We start from the raw sequence: 19,024 nt of genomic DNA on the forward strand, positions 1-19,024 counted from the left end.
AACATTGTAGAAAAAATGAAGTCACCTGATCTCCGGTAGCTGGTGAGGAAGGGCAGCTGTAATTCACGAGACCCCTAGTGGTGAGAGCGTGACCTTCAGGCACTGCTAAATGGAGGACAGATGTTGCCCAGTGTGTCGTATATCGAGTTCAATCCCAAAACTTCTTGTGTTCTTAAGGCCTGGTGCCAGGGCTAGTGTGTGTGTGTGTGTCCATGCATGCATATGCCTGCATGTGCCAGTGTATGTGTGTGTGTATATATATAAATGTGTGTGCGTATACATGTGTGTGCATGTCTGTTTGTGTGTGAGTACGTGCACGTACGCACGTGTGTGTGTGTGTTAGCTTGTTCCTGGTCAGATCTGTTTTTGGGAGAAGGGAGAGGCCTGGGCCAGCCGTGCTGGGTGGGGCTGTGAGCACCCTGCAATTAGGGCTCACCAGCTCCAGATGTGCACCACTCCCGCATGCCACCGCCCCTCTCCATGGCAACAGGGGGGCAGGCGGGGGGTCGGGGGGGGGGGGGGGTGGCTTCTGGTTTTGAGTCATTAACGTGTCATCTTTTTTTCTTTTTCTTTTTTTTTTGGGTTGGTGCAATCTAAGCCCAGCATAACACGCCAGTGGGCTTTTTGTGCAACTTAGTGTCAACCCTTGGGCCGTCTGGGTAGTGTAGAGGTATAAGCACTCGCCTACCACCACAGAGACTCGGGTTCAATCCCCAGCAGTGGTACTTCCAGCTTGGTCAGACGTTCCTACGAGCACAATTGGTGGGAAGCCGGTGAGGGTACGAGTCCTCATCGCTGCATTAGCGACTCCTACTGGTTGGCGGGGGCGCCTGCACAGCGTTACGCTCTCCCAGTGAAACTCCTCTCTGTCGGGTGAAAAGAAGCGGCTGGCGACTCCACGTGTATCGGAGGAGGCATGCGGCGGTCTGCACCCTCCCCAGACCGACAGAGGATAGCGCATCGACCAGGACTGTGGCTGGTCCACATGGGGAATCTCCAGCGATGGCCTTTTGTGCAGCACACTGTACTTAAAACGCTTGTTTTAAATGGCGGCTTCTGTCGTCGGCGCGGGTTCTTAAGGAGGATCCCGCGATGACGGACGGGCGAGCGAGCGGTTAACAAAGAGCTCGGTGTCGCTCCCCCTGGGGATCCACGCCCACCTTAAGTCTGCAGCCCGCGTGCTAAATGCCAGCTCCTTTGCCGATCACCAAGGCAACTGCACACGAGGTGCCCAGATTCCAAACCGAAGACCAAAATTGGGAGTGGCTCCCTCAGATATGCACTCTGAAACGTTGCAGTTCCCTTCAGTCCTCGTACCAGCCATTTGCCTAGAAGAGGTGCTCTGAGATCCACCGACACAGGAAAGGGAGACCAGTAAATTTCAAATTAATTTAAACTGGAATTCTCAATTGAATACCCGTCCACCCCGTCCACGCCCATATTTGAGTAGGAATGGAGCAGAAAAAAAGCCCAGAAAAAAAGCTGCGGTTCCTCTCTCCTCAGGCCTCCGGTCATAACCCTCCGCAGCAGGACACCCTTTGGGGTTCGTGAAGTCACGGGTCAGGGTCGGTGACCCCCCCATCTCAGGGTGAGGGGTTGTGGGGCCTGCTCACTTTCTTCCTCAATGCACCCGGGAGTGGGGCTTCCACTTCCTGTACGCTGCACTCTCTTTGCAAAAAAAATTATCTTTGTTTTTTTTTTCAACTTACAAGTTGTGTAGTCTCATGCAAGCGCCCGTTGTAAGCCTTCATAAAGCTTTATGTCTTTTGCCTTTATACCGGTCATACTGTGAGAAATTAGTGTTCTGCGTTTGTTCAGTGACCGAAAGAATGCCTTGCTATGAAAATCAGTGCTGTGCTTTATGTTTATGTTAATGCAGTGCGCTGGATTTACTCGGATATTGATATAAGTGCATTGCACTGTATTTGTGCAGCGATTTATGCAAGTGCAACACATCTCATTTGCGTAGTGATTGATATAAGTGCACTCCACTGTATTTGTGCAGTGATTTATGCAAGTGCAACACATCTCATTTGCGTAGTGATTGATATAAGTGCATTGCACTGTATTTTTGCAGTGATTTATGCAAGTGCAACACACCTCATTTGCGTAGTGATTGATATGAGTGCGTTGCACTGTATTTGCACTGAGTGATGTCAGCACACTCTGATCGATGTAGACCCAGTGTACTTTACTTACGCAGTGACTGCAGCATGTTGTGGCGGTGCTGCCAGGAGACCCCTTAGGCTTGACTTATCAGGGCGGCCGGAGAACTTGTGCCTGCCTTGTTCAGATTATGTCATTGTTTCTGGGTTTCGCGTTATGTAATCTCTCTCTGATAAGGTGTGCCCAACGCTCCTGGAAGAACTCCGCTGTCCAGCAGCCCCGTAGCGACTGTAACCCGGGAGACCTCTAAGCAGCTCTCTCTCTCTCTACCGGACTGTTTCACTCTTTCGTTCAGCCGGTAACAATCCTTTGCCTTTTTTCCCCTGAACTGAATGTTCCTCGTCTATATCTTTCGTTGTCTTCGGCATCACCGAGTAGAAGCGCTCACTGTTATCCTTCAACGGGTGCAGAACTGGATACGAAGGGAGAAATATATGGAGAGTGTTGTAGTGAGGGCCAGGCTTTACTTGTCTAGTGCGAGTGTCCAATACTTAAAAATAAAAAATAAATAAATAACGGCTTGTTTAGATGTTCACCACGGGGGTTGTTCTCATGCGATATGCACAACACTTTATCCTTCATCGGGTGCAGAACTGTATATGAAGGGAGAAATATACAGAGTGTGTTGTAGTAAGGTCCAGTGTTTACTGTGTAGTGCGAGTGTCCAATACTTTGTAAAATAAAAAATAAAAATAGCGGCCCGTTTAGATGTCCGTGGCGGAGTTGTTCTCGGGCGATGTGCGCTCTTTAACCCTCTCAGGTTCTCACGCGGGTCTTTCCCTGCCACCAGCCCTGCGTCAGCTCTTTGTTCTCCTGGAGTCCTTTTGATCTTTCTTCTCTTCTCCTCTCCTCCTCCATCTTTTGTTGTGATCTTTCCACGTCCCTCCGTTCTTGCTCTCGAACCCCAGTCTTCTGACGCACACCCCCCTCCGCCAGCGGCTAACTCTAGCATTGTTCACTTTTGAGCCCCCTCCTCCGCCCCCCCACTCTTGCCCTCCTTTTTCATAGACCCTCGCTCTTTCTTTCTCCTCTGCCCACTCGAGCTCTTTCCCTCTTTCTTGCTCTCCTTCGCCCTTTCCCTCCCTCTCTTTCTCTCCCTGCGTTTCTCTCTCGTTCCCATGTCTGTGTTGGTTGACGAGGGCATTTCCCCCTCTGTGTTTCTGTCTGCACCTCGGCCTGTAGTTTCCCCCTCATACAAAGACTGGCCTTGTACTGCTTTCCCTCCCTCCAGCTCTCTCTCTCTCTCTCTCTCTCTCTCTCTGCATCTCTCTCTGTCCCTCTCTCTCTCTCTCTCTCTCCCTCTATATATCTCAGTTCAATTAAATGTGCTTTATTGGCAGGAAATACACATAGTAAATATTGCCAAAGCAAACAAGAATCATGCAAAAATGAGTTATGTAACAGTACAGGCGATGCATGAACAGTAATTAATACAACTACAATTACAACTGGAGTGGTAATAATATTATTTTGACAGTGTAAACAATTTTTTAAAATAAATAAATGAATGAGTTATGTCACTGGCAGGCTGAAAGGTATTGTGCTGCCAGGGTCATGCACCTCCCTTCCTCTCCTAGGAGGATGGGAACTTTCTCATTCTCTCTCTCTCTCTCTCTCTCTCTCTCTCTCTCTCTCTCCTCCTCCCCCCTCTCCCTCTCTCTTTTCTGCTAATTGCCTCCCTTTCCTCCATCCCTTTTATTATCTGTTTATTTTTGTTTCTCACCCTTCTCTCTCTCCTCTGCTGGAATGCACCGCAGTGTTGACCAGGAATTTTCACCATCGACACTTTGGTTCTTCCCTCTCTCGTCCCTGGTCTGGTGTTCCTGGTGTGTCTCCACAGAGTCACGTATATTTGGCTCGAATGTTGTAGATCTGGAGAGCAGAAAAGAAAGAAAAAATGTGACTAATCATCCATTACATTACAAGCATTTAGCTGACGCTCTCAACACAACTTTTACATTTTACATTTACACAGCTGGATCTATACTGAAGCAATGCAGGTTGAGCACCTTGCTCAAGGGTACAACGACAAGGTGTCCTACCCAGGAATTGAACCTGTGACCTTTCAGTTATGAGCGCAGCTCCTTACCCACTGTGCTACACTGCCGCCCCTTCCTTGACAATAAGCCCCATGGCCAACAGCACAGCACAGCAGCACAACAAGTTCTGCACCTAAAATACACACTGTTTGGTCCACAGCTCCAATGTCCTGAGGTTCAGCGTGTAACATGGTTCACCAGGACCGATGCTAAGAAGCTGAGGATTGCATGATGTATCTGTATAGAGCAGCTAGCTGTGTTGCAAAGTAAAGTACGATGCTAACGGTTACCGTTGTTACCGGCTGTGTTGTGGTGACATTTCAGCCGCACTCCTCTGCGTTACGCCAGTGAAGGCTTCTTTGATATGGAAATGATCTGTCCGATGGTCGGCGCGGCTTTTCGGGAGAGTGACCCTTCTGTCCCTCTGCTCTTTTCAGACGAGAGGTTCGCGCAGGAGGAGAAGAGCGCGCTGTGCCAGCACCCGGACTGCCCCGACCACCGCCGCGCCGCCAAGGTAAGAGGTCAGAGGTCAGAGGTCACGGGGGGCGGGGTCTGCGGCCCGTCGGCCGTCTCCGCTGACGCCCAACGCGTCGGCTCTGGAGTAAAGCAGGGTCCGGCTGGGATCGTGTGTGTGTGCGTGTGTGTGTGTGTGTCTGTGCACGTGTGTGTGTGTGTGCGTGTGTATGCATGCATGCATGTGTGTGTGTGTGTGTGTGTGTGTACGTATGCGTGTGCGTGTGTGTGTACGTGTGTATGCATGCATGTGTGTGCGTGTGTGTGTCTGTGTGTGTGCATGCATGTGTGTGCGTGTGTGTGTGTACATGTGCATGTGTATGCATGCATGTGTGTGTGCATGTGTGTGTGTCTGTTTGTGTGCATGTGTGTGTGTGTGTGTGTGTGTGTACGTGTGCGTGTGCGTGCGCGCTCTGTCATTGTGCGTGTGTCTGTGCGTGCATGTGTGTGTGTGTGTGTGTGTGTGTGTTTGCGGGTGTGTGCGTGCGTGCATGTGCGTGTGTTAATGCTTATTTAGCACATGGATTTTTCTGGGTTTTAAGGAGTGTGAGAATAGCTGGAGTGGGTTCTGTGAAATGAACTGGTGGATGAGCTGGAGATGGAGTGGTCCACCTCACGCTCCCCGGGTTGTCTCCTAGTTTGGGTGTATCGTTCCTGTGACTCCACTCCTTGGTCTCTGCCTCTCCCCAAGCCTCAGAATGGCGAGGGGGGGGGGGGTGGGAGGGAAAAACAAAAGATTAAATTCATGCAAAGGTCACCGAGTCAGACGCTGTTATTTAGCAGATTTCTTTGTGTGGCTCTGTATTATTTCTGTACACCAGTGTGCAGCCGTCAGTAATAATTTCAGTAAGAAGCCAAAACCGGGAAAACTGCAGTTCCATCGCAACAAAACACGTACTGTGCTCGTCAGCGTGTGACCGAAATCTCAGACTGTTCCCAAACCCAGTCCTCCAGCCAGCATAGCATATGCTATGACTCTGTTCCAAAAAATTACGATCCCCCCCCCCACCCCCATGATCAGAAATCAGTGCCCTCGTTTTATATAGTGATATTTTTATAGGTAATTATGTCTGTTGGACTTACTGTTTTATTTATGTCTGTTTTATTTACTGACACGCTTGCACTGTATTTGTAAGTGCAGAAAGTCTGAGCACTGGTACGCTGAATGCTGTGGACCAGTGTATCTTTAACTAGGAGTGTATGAGGTGGGTCCCGGAATGAGTCTGTAGTCCACTAGGCTATGCTAGTATGTGTGTTTGATTGGTCTCTGGAAGGCACTTCTAGAAAGTATTTCTAATTTGGGTCCCAATATAAATACAGTTTAAGAAATAGTGCTGTGGACACGTGGGTGGAAAATACGGACCCAAAAATAAAACGCGCTGCTCAGTGATGCATGAGCCGGGTTCGAGTTATGTTAAAAGGGCCACACCATCAGAGCACTTAAACGTTTTTACTTTGTTTGTTTAAAAAAGAAAAAAAAAACCTTAAGTGAAGAAGAGATGGGCAGAGATGGAAAACCAGCATGGGGGGCCTCAGGAGAGAGGGGTTCAGAAGGTCTGCCTTAGATGGAAACCGTGGCGACGAAGTGTGACGATCCTGGCAGGAGGGGGGAGGAGCCAAATGCTGAAACAGGTGAGCTGGCCCCTCCCCCCTCCTGATCAGATCCAGGGGCAGGCTCTAATGCATTGTGGCAATTTTTTTTTTTTTCTTGGTGAGGCTTTAAAACCTCCCCCTCAAAGCCTGACTCTTTTATATCAGCGGTGGTCCCCCCCTCTCCCCCCATCCCCAAGCGTACAGGGCGCAGATTTAGTCACGAGCGGGTCTGTGTTTATGGGGAACGTTAGCGGGTCAGGAAGAGAGAGAGAGAGGAGAGCGCTCTAAGTGCACCCTGGACGCTGGGCTCTGTAAGTAATCCGGTCTGTGGGGTCCCGTGCTTGGGGGGGGTGGGGGGTATGGGGGGGGCAGAGCTCTGACAAATCCAGCCTGGTGCTCTCGGGGTCACGGGGTGAGATTACATAAAGAGATCAGGATGGAGGTTGTAGGGCTGGGGTGGGGGGGTGCTTTTAATTGTGAACTGTTTCTCTCTCACTCACACACATGCACACACACACACCCGCACACGCACACAGTCACATACACATACTCTCTCACACGCACACACTCTCATACACAGACACACACACACACTCTCTCTCTCACACACACACACATTCTCACATGCACACACACACCCGCACATGCACACAGTCACACACACATACTCTCTCACACGCACACACACTCTTTCGCACACACACACACACACACACACATTCTCACATGCACACACACACACACAGTCACATGCACATACTCTGTCACACGCACACACACTCTCATACACAGACGCATACATTCTCGCGTGCACACACACACACACACACACACACACCCGCACACTCACACATACGCAGGTGTTTATATTGTCTTCCTTTGAAAAGCAATCAGCGCAGTCCTTGCTTTTTGGACGTCCCTCAGATGTGGGGATTCGTTGCAGGGGGGGAGAGGGGGGGATCCGTTATTTACTGCTCCCTCTCAGTCCAAGCTTCTCCCACCTTCCTTTGTAGCATAATCCCACGCACACAGGCAGCCCAGATGCATTGTGGGTAACACAGAACCTAAGGGTCATCGCCCCATTTAAGGGAACTGAGTGTTGTGAAGCAAAGAGTGGTTCGCTTTGAGCTTCTTTTTGTCATTCAACCCATGGCCCCATATGACTATGCACTACCCACTGCTCACCAGCAGGGGGAGACATTGGAGCACAATTCTGGGGAAGTTTTTTTTTGTTTGTTTTTTTCATGGTCTGACAGCACCAGCTGTTCCTCTGGCTACTACCGTGCACACGGGCTTCACATTCTTTACCTGTCTGAAGGAAATTATCCTTCAGCAGGGTCTGGCACTCTCTCTCTCTGCCATCTCATCGGTGAAAAATGTCCTGTGTCTCCCCGGTGCGTGGTGAAAAAAGGTTCAGCCAGCGTGCAGGCGTGCCGTCTCCCGGTGACACAGCCCGCTGTCTGGAGTGGAGCGAAGCACAAACACATGCACGGCCACCGCAGTCTCGCTGCCGTCTGTGCACTTTACCGCAAGAGATCAGTCTTCCTTTTGACCGTGTGACGAGAACTGAAACGCCTGCACCTTCAGCTCCAGGGGCTGGTGTTGGTAAACGGTAAATGGACTGCATTTATATAGCGCTTTTATCCAAAGCGCTTTACAACTGATGCCTCTCATTCACCCATTCACACACACACTCACACACCAATGGTGAAAGGCTGCCATGCAAGGTACCAATCAGCTCATTGGGAGCAATTAGGGGGTTAGGTGTCTTGCTCAGGGACACTTCGACGCGCCAGGGCGGGGGATCGAACCAGCAACCCTCCGCCTGCCAGACAGCCGGTGTTCCAGGGAGAGGAGAGCGGCAGGGACGGAGCAGAAAGCTTCCGTTCTGAGACCGTCACCCGTGGATCGGGAGGTTTTGTCGGAGAAAGGCCCAGGGTAGTTTATCCGCTCCCTGCTCCGGTCCGCTCGCAACTCAACTGCTCTGGGCTGACAGGACTCCGTCAGCAGGTGAATGGCTCAACCAGAACCGCGGGACATTTAACCCTTTAAAGTGTAAGATAACAGATGTGTGATTGGAATGTTTTTTTACTGAACATTCTAATGCTGATGTAACTATCGCTACTGGTAACTGAAAGCAGTGGAATTCTAGAACACTGACTTAGAATTTTGAAAAAAAAAACATTCCAAAACTCTTCAAAGGGTTAAGGGCCAAAGCCCGTTTGAACTGGAAAATCCCCAGATTGTAGCATAATAGTTACATACATAACTCTCTGCGGTTGACATGCAGGTCATGTTCTCCCTGGGCTGTGTTCGTGTTTTTGTGAATGTTTGCAAAACCATTTTTTTTTTTCGAAGACTGCTTGCTAGACATTTCACCGTAGACAACGTCAGCCTGTCTGTCTGAATTTCCCAGTGGCTTTAGGGTGAAAACTGAACACCAAACGGCACTGCCGTGTGTTTTTCTCTGAGTTTATGGCCCTGCAGCATTAGCAGCAGCTGCAGCAGCTCTCTCTGGCCATAAAAGAGCTCACGGGTTTGGCCCTGGTGCCCTTCAGCCCTTTAGCCTCGTGCCATCCAGACCAGACGGCAGAAGTGACGGAGGAAGCTGTGTGTGCGTGGGTGCCGTAGGGATCGTAGTGGGTAATTAAATGGGCTTGTAACCGAAACGCCCTAGGTTTGATTCCTGGGTAGGACACTGCCGGTGTACTCTTCAGCAAGGTACTTAACCTGCATTGCTTCAGTATATATCCAGCTGTATAAATGGATGCAATGTAAATGCTATGGAAAAATTTGTGTAAGTCGCTCTGGGTGAGAGCGTCCGCTAAATGCCTGTAATGTGATGTAATGGATCAGACTGTGCGGAGCTGACACAGCAGCAGCAGCTGTGGCCACCGCTCACCGGTAGATGACCTGTGCCTCATGACCCTGAGACTGTGCTGAGTGTGTCGGCCAGTATCGGCTTGCCGGGTGACTGTGGTTGCCGTGGGGATCGGACTGTGCAGAGCTCAGCAGCAGCAGCCACCGCCGCTCACCGGTAGATGACCTTTGACCTGTGCCCTGTGACTGTGCCCAGTGTCCCGGCCAGTATCGGCCTGTCGGGTGACTGTGGCGGGCTCGGGCACAGAGAGACCCAGCGCCACGCCTCAACCCGCAGCTCAGGAACCGACGGAGCCGATGGGCGTGGAGCGCCATGGCAACCAACCCCTTCCAATACAAACAGCGCGTAGACTGGGCGGTGGAGTTTGGATGGGAGGGGTTTCCTTCGGCTGAACTGCCATAGGGGCTGTTTTTTCTCTCTTTCTCACACTCTCTCAATCCCTGCACGCACTCAAAGGTGTACGCACACACTCGCATGCTTGCACACACACACACACACACAGGGGTCACATGTAGTCCTCTGTCTGCAGACGCCGTGAATAATCTGTCTGCAGAATGACACTGTCAGCCACAGGGAAAGTTTTTTTTTTTTTTTCTTCTTCTCCTCTCTCTTGCTGTCCCTGTCCTGCTCTGTGTTTGGGCAGGTAGTTTTCCGCTGGCCACTTGGGTTCCTGTCAAAGCTTGTATCAGCTGATAGCCAGCTGTCTCTCTCTCTCTCTCTCTTTATTTCTTTCCCTCTCTCTCCCTCCTCCTGAGTGGTTTGTGCTGCCTCTCAAATTCAAATGCTTTATTGGCATGACATATTTAAAAATACATATTGCCAACGCGTAGTGATAACAATAGTCAACCACAGTAAGAATATATAATTAAAAAGAAAAAACAGAAAAAGCAGCAACAACAATAACAGCATAAATGACAGTAACATAATATTTATTATCTATGAAATTAATTTTTTTTGCTGCCCCTCTCTCTCTCTCTCTTTCTCCCCTCCTGGGCCATTTGTTCTGCCTCTTTCTCTCTCTCTCTCTCTCTCTCTCTCTTTCTCTCTCTCCTTCTGGGCCATTTGTGCTGCCTCTTTCTCTCTCTCTCTCTCTTTCTCTCTTTCTCTGGGCCATTTGTGCTGCCTCTTTCTCTCTCTCTCTCTCTCTTTAGACAGCACTGTTTTTATTTTTCTCACCTCTCCTTTCATTTTTTTCTTTACAAATTTCTTGAGCTAATGAGGAACGCTTGGTCTGGAGCTTTTTTGAAGGGTTCTGGGCTCAGCAGCTGTTGAAAGATCTCAGGATTTATAGACGCAGTCTCGCCAACATGATCCAGTTGACTTGGTTTGTTTTCAAGAGCCTGTGTGTGCGTGTGTGTGTGTGTGTGCATGTATGTGCGTGCGTGTGTGTGTGCGTGTGTGTGCATGTGTGTGTGGGTGTGTGTGTGCGTGTGCATGCGCGCGTGTGCATGCGTCTGCGCGTACATAGGTGTGTGCGTGTGTGTGTGTGGGAGAGTGATAGGCAGACAGGAAAAACACATGTTTTCACAAGTGTATATTTCTGGTGTACAGCTGCTCGCGTTGATGGACACTCACGCCATTTTTTTCATGAAAACTAACTACTCTGAGTGCTGAAAAACATCTGGCTCTAAAATGTTAGTTTAACATGACTCGACAACTAAATGTAATAAAGAATGAAGATTTCTGGACCAACAAGATGGCCGGTCAACTGCACCATTGCAGTATTTCTTTGAGAAGTTCTGCTTCAGGTGACGGTGATGTCACGGTCTTCGTAGGCCGCTCCTGGGCCGTGTTAGAATGCGGGTTTGGAAGAGGAAGCGGCCCAATCGCGTTCTCTGTGTTAAATAAGCCGTTTAGTATGCGGCTTTGGATGCGCTGCTTGGCCTTTTTTTTGCTTCGCCTGTCTGCACACAAAACCGCGATTCCGCTCCCGTCATTGCATCACAGACAGTGAGCGAAATGGGGGCATTTCATTCCTTCTAAAAAAAAAATAAAAATAAAATCAGAAAAGGGTTTGCGCTCCTAAGCAAAATTCCACAAACCATAGACTGGTGGACTGAAGAAAAAGGAAAAAGACAAAGAACGCTTGGTCTGGAGCCTTTTTGAAGGGTTCTGGGCTCAGCAGCTGTTGAAAGATCTCAGGATTTATAGACGCTGCCTCGCCAACATGATCCTAGTTGACTTGGTTTGTGTTCAAGAGCCAGGCTGCTTCCTGTGCGTGTGTGTGTGTGTGTGTGTGTGTGCGCGCGCGTGTGCACGTGCGTGTGTGTGTGTCTGTCTGTCTGAGTGTCAGTGTGTGTCTGAGTGTGTGTGTGTGTCTGTTTGTCTGTCTGTGTGCGGTGCGGTAATTCTAAGTGTTAGTGTCTCATTGTAATTTGGAGCTTGACAGCAGGTTAAGACTGAGCTTATAATTGCAAGCCTGGTAGCGTGAGCGTGAGGACGGGTAGCTGGTAGAGTGAGCGTGAGCGTGAGGACGGGTAGCTGGTAGCGTGAGCGTGAGGACAGGCAGCTGGTAGCGTGAGCGTGAGCGTGAGCGTGAGGACGGGTAGCTGGTAGCGTGAGCGTGAGGACAGGCAGCTGGTAGCGTGAGCGTGAGGACTGGTAGCTGGTAGCGTGAGCGTGAGGACGGGTAGCTGGTAGTGTGAGCGTGAGGACGGGTAGCTGGTAGCGTGAGCGTGAGGACGGGTAGCTGGTAGTGTGAGTGTGAGCGTGAGGACGGGTAGCTGGTAGCGTGAGCGTGAGGACGGGTAGCTGGTAGCGTGAGCGTGAGGACGGGCAGCTGGTAGTGTGAGCGTGAGGACGGGTAGCTGGTAGTGTGAGCGTGAGCGTGAGGACGGGTAGCTGGTAGTGTGAGCGTGAGGACGGGTAGCTGGTAGTGTGAGCGTGAGCGTGAGGACGGGTAGCTGGTAGCGTGAGTGTGAGCGTGAGGACGGGTAGCTGGTAGCGTGAGTGTGAGCGTGAGGACGGGTAGCTGGTAGCGTGAGCGTGAGCGTGAGGACAGGCAGCTGGTAGCGTGAGCGTGAGCGTGAGGACGGGTAGCTGGTAGCGTGAGCGTGAGGACGGGTAGCTGGTAGCGTGAGCGTGAGCGTGAGGACGGGTAGCTGGTAGCGTGAGCGTGAGGACGGGTAGCTGGTAGTGTGAGCGTGAGGACGGGTAGCTGGTAGCGTGAGCGTGAGGACGGGTAGCTGGTAGTGTGAGCGTGAGGATGGGTAGCTGGTAGCGTGAGCGTGAGGACGGGTAGCTGGTAGCGTGAGCGTGAGGACGGGCAGCTGGTAGTGTGAGCGTGAGGACGGGCAGCTGTGAGCGTGAGGACGGGTAGCTGGTAGTGTGAGCGTGAGCGTGAGGACGGGTAGCTGTGAGCGTGAGGACGGGTAGCTGGTAGCGTGAGCGTGAGGACGGGTAGCTGGTAGCGTGAGCGTGAGGACGGGTAGCTGGTAGTGTGAGCGTGAGGACGGGTAGCTGGTAGCGTGAGCGTGAGGACGGGTAGCTGGTAGTGTGAGCGTGAGGACGGGTAGCTGGTAGCGTGAGCGTGAGGACGGGTAGCTGGTAGCGTGAGCGTGAGCGTGAGGACGGGTAGCTGGTAGCGTGAGCGTGAGGATGGGTAGCTGGTAGCGTGAGCGTGAGGACGGGTAGCTGTAGCGTGAGCGTGAGGATGGGTAGCTGGTAGTGTGAGCGTGAGCGTGAGGATGGGTAGCTGGTAGCGTGAGCGTGAGGACGGGTAGCTGGTAGTGTGAGCGTGAGCGTGAGGACGGGTAGCTGGTAGCGTGAGCGTGAGGACGGGTAGCTGGTAGTGTGAGCGTGAGCGTGAGGACGGGTAGCTGGTAGTGTGAGCGTGAGCGTGAGGACGGGTAGCTGGTAGTGTGAGCGTGAGCGTGAGGACGGGTAGCTGGTAGTGTGAGCGTGAGCGTGAGGACGGGTAGCTGGTAGCGTGAGCGTGAGCGTGAGGACGGGTAGCTGGTAGTGTGAGGACGGGTAGCTGGTCGTGTGAGCGTGAGCGTGAGGACGGGTAGCTGGTAGCGTGAGCGTGAGTGTGAGGACGGGTAGCTGGTAGTGTGAGGACGGGTAGCTGGTCGTGTGAGCGTGAGCGTGAGGACGGGTAGCTGGTAGCGTGAGCGTGAGCGTGAGGACGGGTAGCTGGTAGTGTGAGCGTGAGCGTGAGGACGGGTAGCTGGTAGTGTGAGCGTGAGGACGGGTAGCTGGTAGTGTGAGCGTGAGGACGGGTAGCTGGTAGCGTGAGCGTGAGCGTGAGGACGGGTAGCTGGTAGCGTGAGCGTGAGCGTGAGGACGGGTAGCTGGTAGCGTGAGCGTGAGCGTGAGGACGGGTAGCTGGTAGTGTGAGCGTGAGGACGGGTAGCTGGTAGTGTGAGCGTGAGCGTGAGGACGGGTAGCTGGTAGCGTGAGTGTGAGCGTGAGGACGGATAGCTGTGAGCGTGAGAACGGGTAGCTGGTAGTGTGGCAGTGTGTGTGGGACTGCAATCGGCAGAAGCCGCTGCAAGGTACTGAGCACGGACAGATCAGCCGGCTACTGGGGCGTGTGTTAGCCGAGCTCAGCACAGTGTCTGTGCAGAGTGTGTGTGTGTGTGCAGAGTGTGTGTGTGTGTGTGCAGAGTGTGTGTGTGTGTGCAGAGTGTGTGTGTGTGTGCAGAATGTGTGTGTCTGTGCAGAGTGTGTGTCTGTGCAGAGTGTGTGTGTGTGTGTGTGTGTGTGTGTCTGTGCAGAGTGTGTGTGTGTGTTTGTGTGTGTGCAGAGTGTGTGTGTGTGCAGACGCAGGTGTGTCCTCCAGGTGTCCGTGAGTCGGCTGACTCGACAGCTGACAGGTTCCTGCAGGCCAGCCCAGACTCCGGTGAACTGGGCCCCGCCCAAAAATTTTTTATCCTTTTCTCAGGAAAGCCAGGGATGGCGAATGCGGCGGTCGTCTGTTATGACTGTTCAGACGATATCACTCATCGATAACTCACGGATAACCTTGTTTGCGCTGAATTCGTGTCACTTTTGGGAACGCTCGCGCACACACGCACACACACACACGCACACACCCACACAAAACCTGTGTTCTGTGTGTGCGTCTGCGGGTCTTGTGTATGTCGAACACATTTTTTTTTCCAGCGTCAGTTGAAAAAGCGTGCTTTTCGCTTTTTTTTTCATTTTATTTATTTTTATTTTTTTAATATAATTCTCAGTGCTGTATGAATGCAAGACATGCGTATCTAGCTTATTCCCGTCTCTGTTCGGGGACAAAAAGCCGTTTTTATTTTTGGCTCACAGAGGGGCGGGAATGAAAGGTGCGTGTGTCAGAGGCTCCGGTCACATTTTTGGGGTTTTTGGATTCGATCTCGCTGGCTTTTTGACTTCCAGGGGAAATAAGTCGGGAAAGGAGAAGGCGCCGTCTCTCGCCACATCTACCCAGCGGCGTTAGTTCGCGATCGCGTCCCTGATTGCAGGTGCCGTGCTGTTTAACCACAGGCTGAGGGCTTCCAGTAAACCAGCCCTTTCTCAGCAGTCATCTGGCGCCGGGCCCAAGACTTCAGACCACAGGTGTCACGCACCAGTCCTGGAGGGCCGCAGCGTCTGCTGGTTTAACTCCGGTCCTGGAGGGGCCACAGTGTCTGCAGGTTTAACTCCAGTCCTGGAGGGGCCGCAGCGTCTGCTGGTTTAACTCCGGTCTTGGAGGGCCGCAGCCTCTGTAGGTTTAACTCCAGTCTTGGAGGGCCGCAGCCTCTGTAGGTTTAACTCCAGTCCTGGAGGGCCGCAGCGTCTACGGGTTTAACTCCAGTCCAGGAGGGCCGCAGCGTCTGCTGGTTTAACTCCAGTCCTGGAGGGCCACAGCGTCTGCAGGTTCAACTCCAGTCCTGGAGGGCCGCAGCGTCTGCTGGTTTAACTCCAGGCCTGGAGGGCCGCAGCGTCTGCAGGTTTAACTCCAGTCCTGGAGGGCCGCAGCGTCTGCTGGTTTAACTCCAGTCCTGGAGGGCCGCAGCGTCTGCTGGTTTAACTCCAGTCCTGGAGGGCCGCAGCGTCTGCTGGTTTAACTCCAGTCCTGGAGGGCCGCAGCGTCTGCTGGTTTAACTCCAGTCCTGGAGGGCCGCAGCGTCTGCAGGTTTAACTCCAGTCCTGGAGGGGCCGCAGCGTCTGCTGGTTTAACTCCAGTCCTGGAGGGCCGCAGCGTCTGCTGGTTTGACTCCAGTCCTGGAGGGCCGCAGTGTCTGCTGGTTTGACTCCAGTCCTGGAGGGCCGCAGCGTCTGCGGGTTTAACTCCAGTCCTGGAGGGGCTGCAGTGCCTGCTGGTTTAACTCCAGTCCTGGAGGGGCCGCAGCGTCTGCTGGTTTAACTCCAGTCCTGGAGGGCCGCAGCGTCTGCTGGTTTAACTCCAGTCCTGGAGGGCCGCAGCGTCTGCTGGTTTAACTCCAGTCCTGGAGGGCCGCAGCGTCTGCTGGTTTAACTCCGGTCCTGGAGGGCCACAGCGTCTGCAGGTTTAACTCCAGTCCTGGAGGGCCGCAGCGTCTGCTGATTTAACTCCAGTCCTGGAGGGCTGCAGCGTCTGCAGGTTTAACTCCAGTCCTGGAGGGCCGCAGTGTCTGCAGGTTTAACTCCAGTCCTGGAGGGCCGCAGCATCTGCAGATTTAACTCCAGTCCTGGAGGGCCGCAGCGTCTGCTGGTTTAACTCCAGTCCTGGAGGGCCGCAGATTCTGCTGGTTTAACTCCAGTCCTGGAGGGGCCGCAGCGTCTGCTGGTTTAACTCCGGTCCTGGAGGGCCGCAGCGTCTGCTGGTTTAACTCCAGTCCTGGAGGGCCGCAGCATCTGACACTATTCTCAATAAAGGGGCAATCACTTCTGCCTTAAAACTAAAAGCAAGACCTTATAACAGGAAGAAAGTGCTGCACTAATCTCTCTTTAAACATTTATAAATGATGAAAGACCTTCAAATCATTGCCATTCAACATGTGAGCGTTCTGTTCAGTAAGTGACCGTTTGAGGTGGGTAAAAAAAAAAAGAAAAGAAACATCTTTTCAACATCGATTAAGGGAAAATAATCGAGTTGCACAATGTGTAATACAGCGCAATGCAGCATAATGCAATGTTCACTGGAAGGCGACAGTCGTGAATTTCCACGGCTTTGTACCCTGAAGGATATTTCCATTAAAAACACCCTCTTTTCGCGGATGCCCCTTTCCTGTTTGTCTTGTTTTGTTTTGTTTTTTTCTAAGTGCATGTCCTGTCAGTCGCTCTCTAGTGTTTCCCTTCTGACGTTATCCCATTCCAGAGCCACTGAGGCAGGGGTGGGGGGGGGGGTGGTGGTGGTGGGGGGGAATTCCGCGATTGCACATACATGTCTTCCGAGCGCTTCCTGCCTGAATCGACTGGTCCGGGATCAGCCTTCTGCGTCCATATCTTCGCCCAGATCAGCGTGTGTGGAAAAGGCTGAACTGATCCCTTCTGAAAGATTAGTGTTGTTTCACGTAAGTGGGGGTTCTAGGTCACAGTCTCCAGTCCTGGAAGGGCTGCGGTGTCTGCTAGTATTTGTGGCTTCTGTTCAGTCAGCAGCCAATTAAGGCCTTGAAAACAAGGTGTGTGTGTGTGTGTGTGTGTGTGTGTGTACTCTTTAGCCAATCAATGACTTAAATGAATAGCTCCTGCTGAAATGCTCCAAAAATCAGCAGATACTGCGGCCATCCAGGAATGGAGTTTGACACCCGTTCTTACCGTTGCCTGAAATAGAGTTTCAGTAGCAGTCCTGTTTTCCAATCAAGAAAACAGTTTTTTTTTTTTTTAGTTTGCTTTGCTCTTCTGGCTAGCGGAGTGGAAGTACGTTTATTCACTGGCAACACTGCACTGAAAAGCAAGTTGGATTCAGATTGGGCCTTAATTAGAAAGAGTCATCATGGCGGACGGCTGCTGTGAACCGTTTGCTTGATTGACAGGCGGAACACAGCACCGCCGCTGCTGCTGTAAGCCATTTCAGGCAAAGGGGCAGGACATTTTATTTGCACTACTTTACAGCTCCATTTCTTGGGAAATGACTCTCCTGGAAAGGAATTATTTACATGTACTTCAGTAAGTCTAGAAAAAAAAAAACGTGATTTAAATTTTGCCCATAATGTATGTTGTAAGCCCTTTAATCAGTGTAGACTTTGGAAGGAGCCCTGAATTGTTGTAAACAAACGGTAAATCATGTCCAGTCTTCAAAGATTTGGTTCTCTTTTTTTTTTTTTTTTCAAAGAAGGAAATCCCGCCCCTCTCCCCCACAGTGGCCTGTGCCCTTGGTCCTTCCCTCTCTCTCTCTCTCTCTCTCTCTCTCTCTTTCTCTCTATCTGTGGGTGTCTGTAATCCCTCCTGGAATATTTTCAGACCTGGCTTACTTGAAGTATCCCAACCAGGGAAGAGTTAATTCCCCCCTAATGAGGAGGAGGAGGAGGAGGAGGAAGAACGTGAATCGATGTCTTTGACATGAATAGTCTTTGTCTGCCACTTTTAAAAATCAGTCCTTGTCCAATCAGTGTTCACTTCGTAATTGTTTAGTAGTCAGTAAGAGGCCACATTCTAGTTCATTAAAAATCTGTGTCCATTAAGGCTTCAGAGGGCCGGTCTTCCTCTGACTCCCGTCTGTGAGAGCGCGACTGCAGTCCACAGTATGAGCTGTAGTCTCGCCAGGTGTTTTCGGAGGGGCACCGCGGGTGGGGATGTCTGCTGTCCCGAGTTGGCCGTGGAGGTTGGCGGAGGAGCACGGCTGCGGTCGCACATAATTGGGCCATCGAAATTAGGGCAGGGAACTGGATATACTGTATGCAGGCCCTGCTCTGGGCGCCAGATTTACTAAAAAAAAATAAAAAATAATAAAAGTTGATCCAGAGAAAGTGCAGTCGCTCTGTAATTTGGCTTGGCACACAGGTGGTTTAAGTGTGTCTTGATGGTTTTAAAAGGCACACCATAGTTTGTTGACCCTGCAAAAATTTTTTTAGATTAATTTTAAGAATAGGCCAGTTTCATGTGTGCTTCGGTTCGTTTTTGGAGTCAGCCAAGTTCATGTTTGCCCTCATTAAGTTTTTGGAATAAGCCCAGGTCACACTTGCATTGGATCGTTTTTCTGCAGTGAATGGAGAAGCTCTGTCTGTTGCCCTCGTTGTCCTCGCCATTTCCCATTCCCCTTTGGACTCACACAGTAACCTGCACTTCCCTGCTTTTTCCTTTTGAAGGGGGTGCATTTCTCGGAGTCCGTCCCAAAAAGCATATATTATAGAAATTATGCTTTTCTTTATTAATTTTTTCCCACCAATTTCAAAGCACTTGGTTGTCCCAGACATGATTCAAGAACATGCCAACTGGATGCATTTTTCTCTCCCTCTCTCTCTCTCTGTCTCTCTCCCTCTCTCACTCTCTCTCTCTCTCTCTCTCCCTCTCGTTTTGGTCGTTTGCACCATGCTTTGCGTAACTTTGTATTGAGTTAATGTAAATGAAAAAGAAAAGGGGGAATGGGGCATGTGGCAGAAAGTGAGAGACGGACAGAGAGAGAGAGAGAGAGAGATAGAGAGACAGACAGACACAGACAGAGAGAGAGAGAGAGATCAAAAGAAGGGAAAGACAGTGAGAGAAAGCATGCATAAGCTCTGATTTAGTTTCTCCTCTCCCCCAGCAGTGAGTCACACAGAGGCTGCTGGGCAGTGAGCTAGGTGTTCCTTCAGCCACGTGTGTGTGTGTGTGCGCGTGTGTGTGTGTGTGTGTGTGTGTGTGTGTGGAGAGGAAGGGGGGCGGGTCATGGTAAACAGAGCCTCTCTCTCTCTCTCTCTCTCTCTCTCTCTCTCTCTCTCTCTCGCTCGCTCGCTGGGGTTACTCTAACCTC

At 51.3% G+C, this 19,024-nt stretch overlaps 1 protein-coding gene across 7 annotated transcripts in view; it reads left to right on the top strand.

Annotated features, from left to right (window-relative positions):
• The window catches only part of LOC135237528 (pleckstrin homology domain-containing family G member 5-like), an 82,233-nt gene that overhangs the window by 15,209 nt on the left and 48,000 nt on the right, over positions 1 to 19,024 (top strand). For all 7 annotated transcript variants that reach the window (XM_064304730.1, XM_064304724.1, XM_064304725.1 and 4 more), the window contains exon 2: positions 4,643 to 4,719. In XM_064304730.1, coding sequence (XP_064160800.1) covers positions 4,643 to 4,719 — 77 coding nt within the window. The remainder of the gene's footprint in view (positions 1 to 4,642; positions 4,720 to 19,024) is intronic.

This window comes from Anguilla rostrata, chromosome 13, assembly GCF_018555375.3.
Source record: "Anguilla rostrata isolate EN2019 chromosome 13, ASM1855537v3, whole genome shotgun sequence".
In the NCBI taxonomy this organism is placed as follows: Eukaryota; Metazoa; Chordata; class Actinopteri; order Anguilliformes; family Anguillidae; genus Anguilla; species Anguilla rostrata.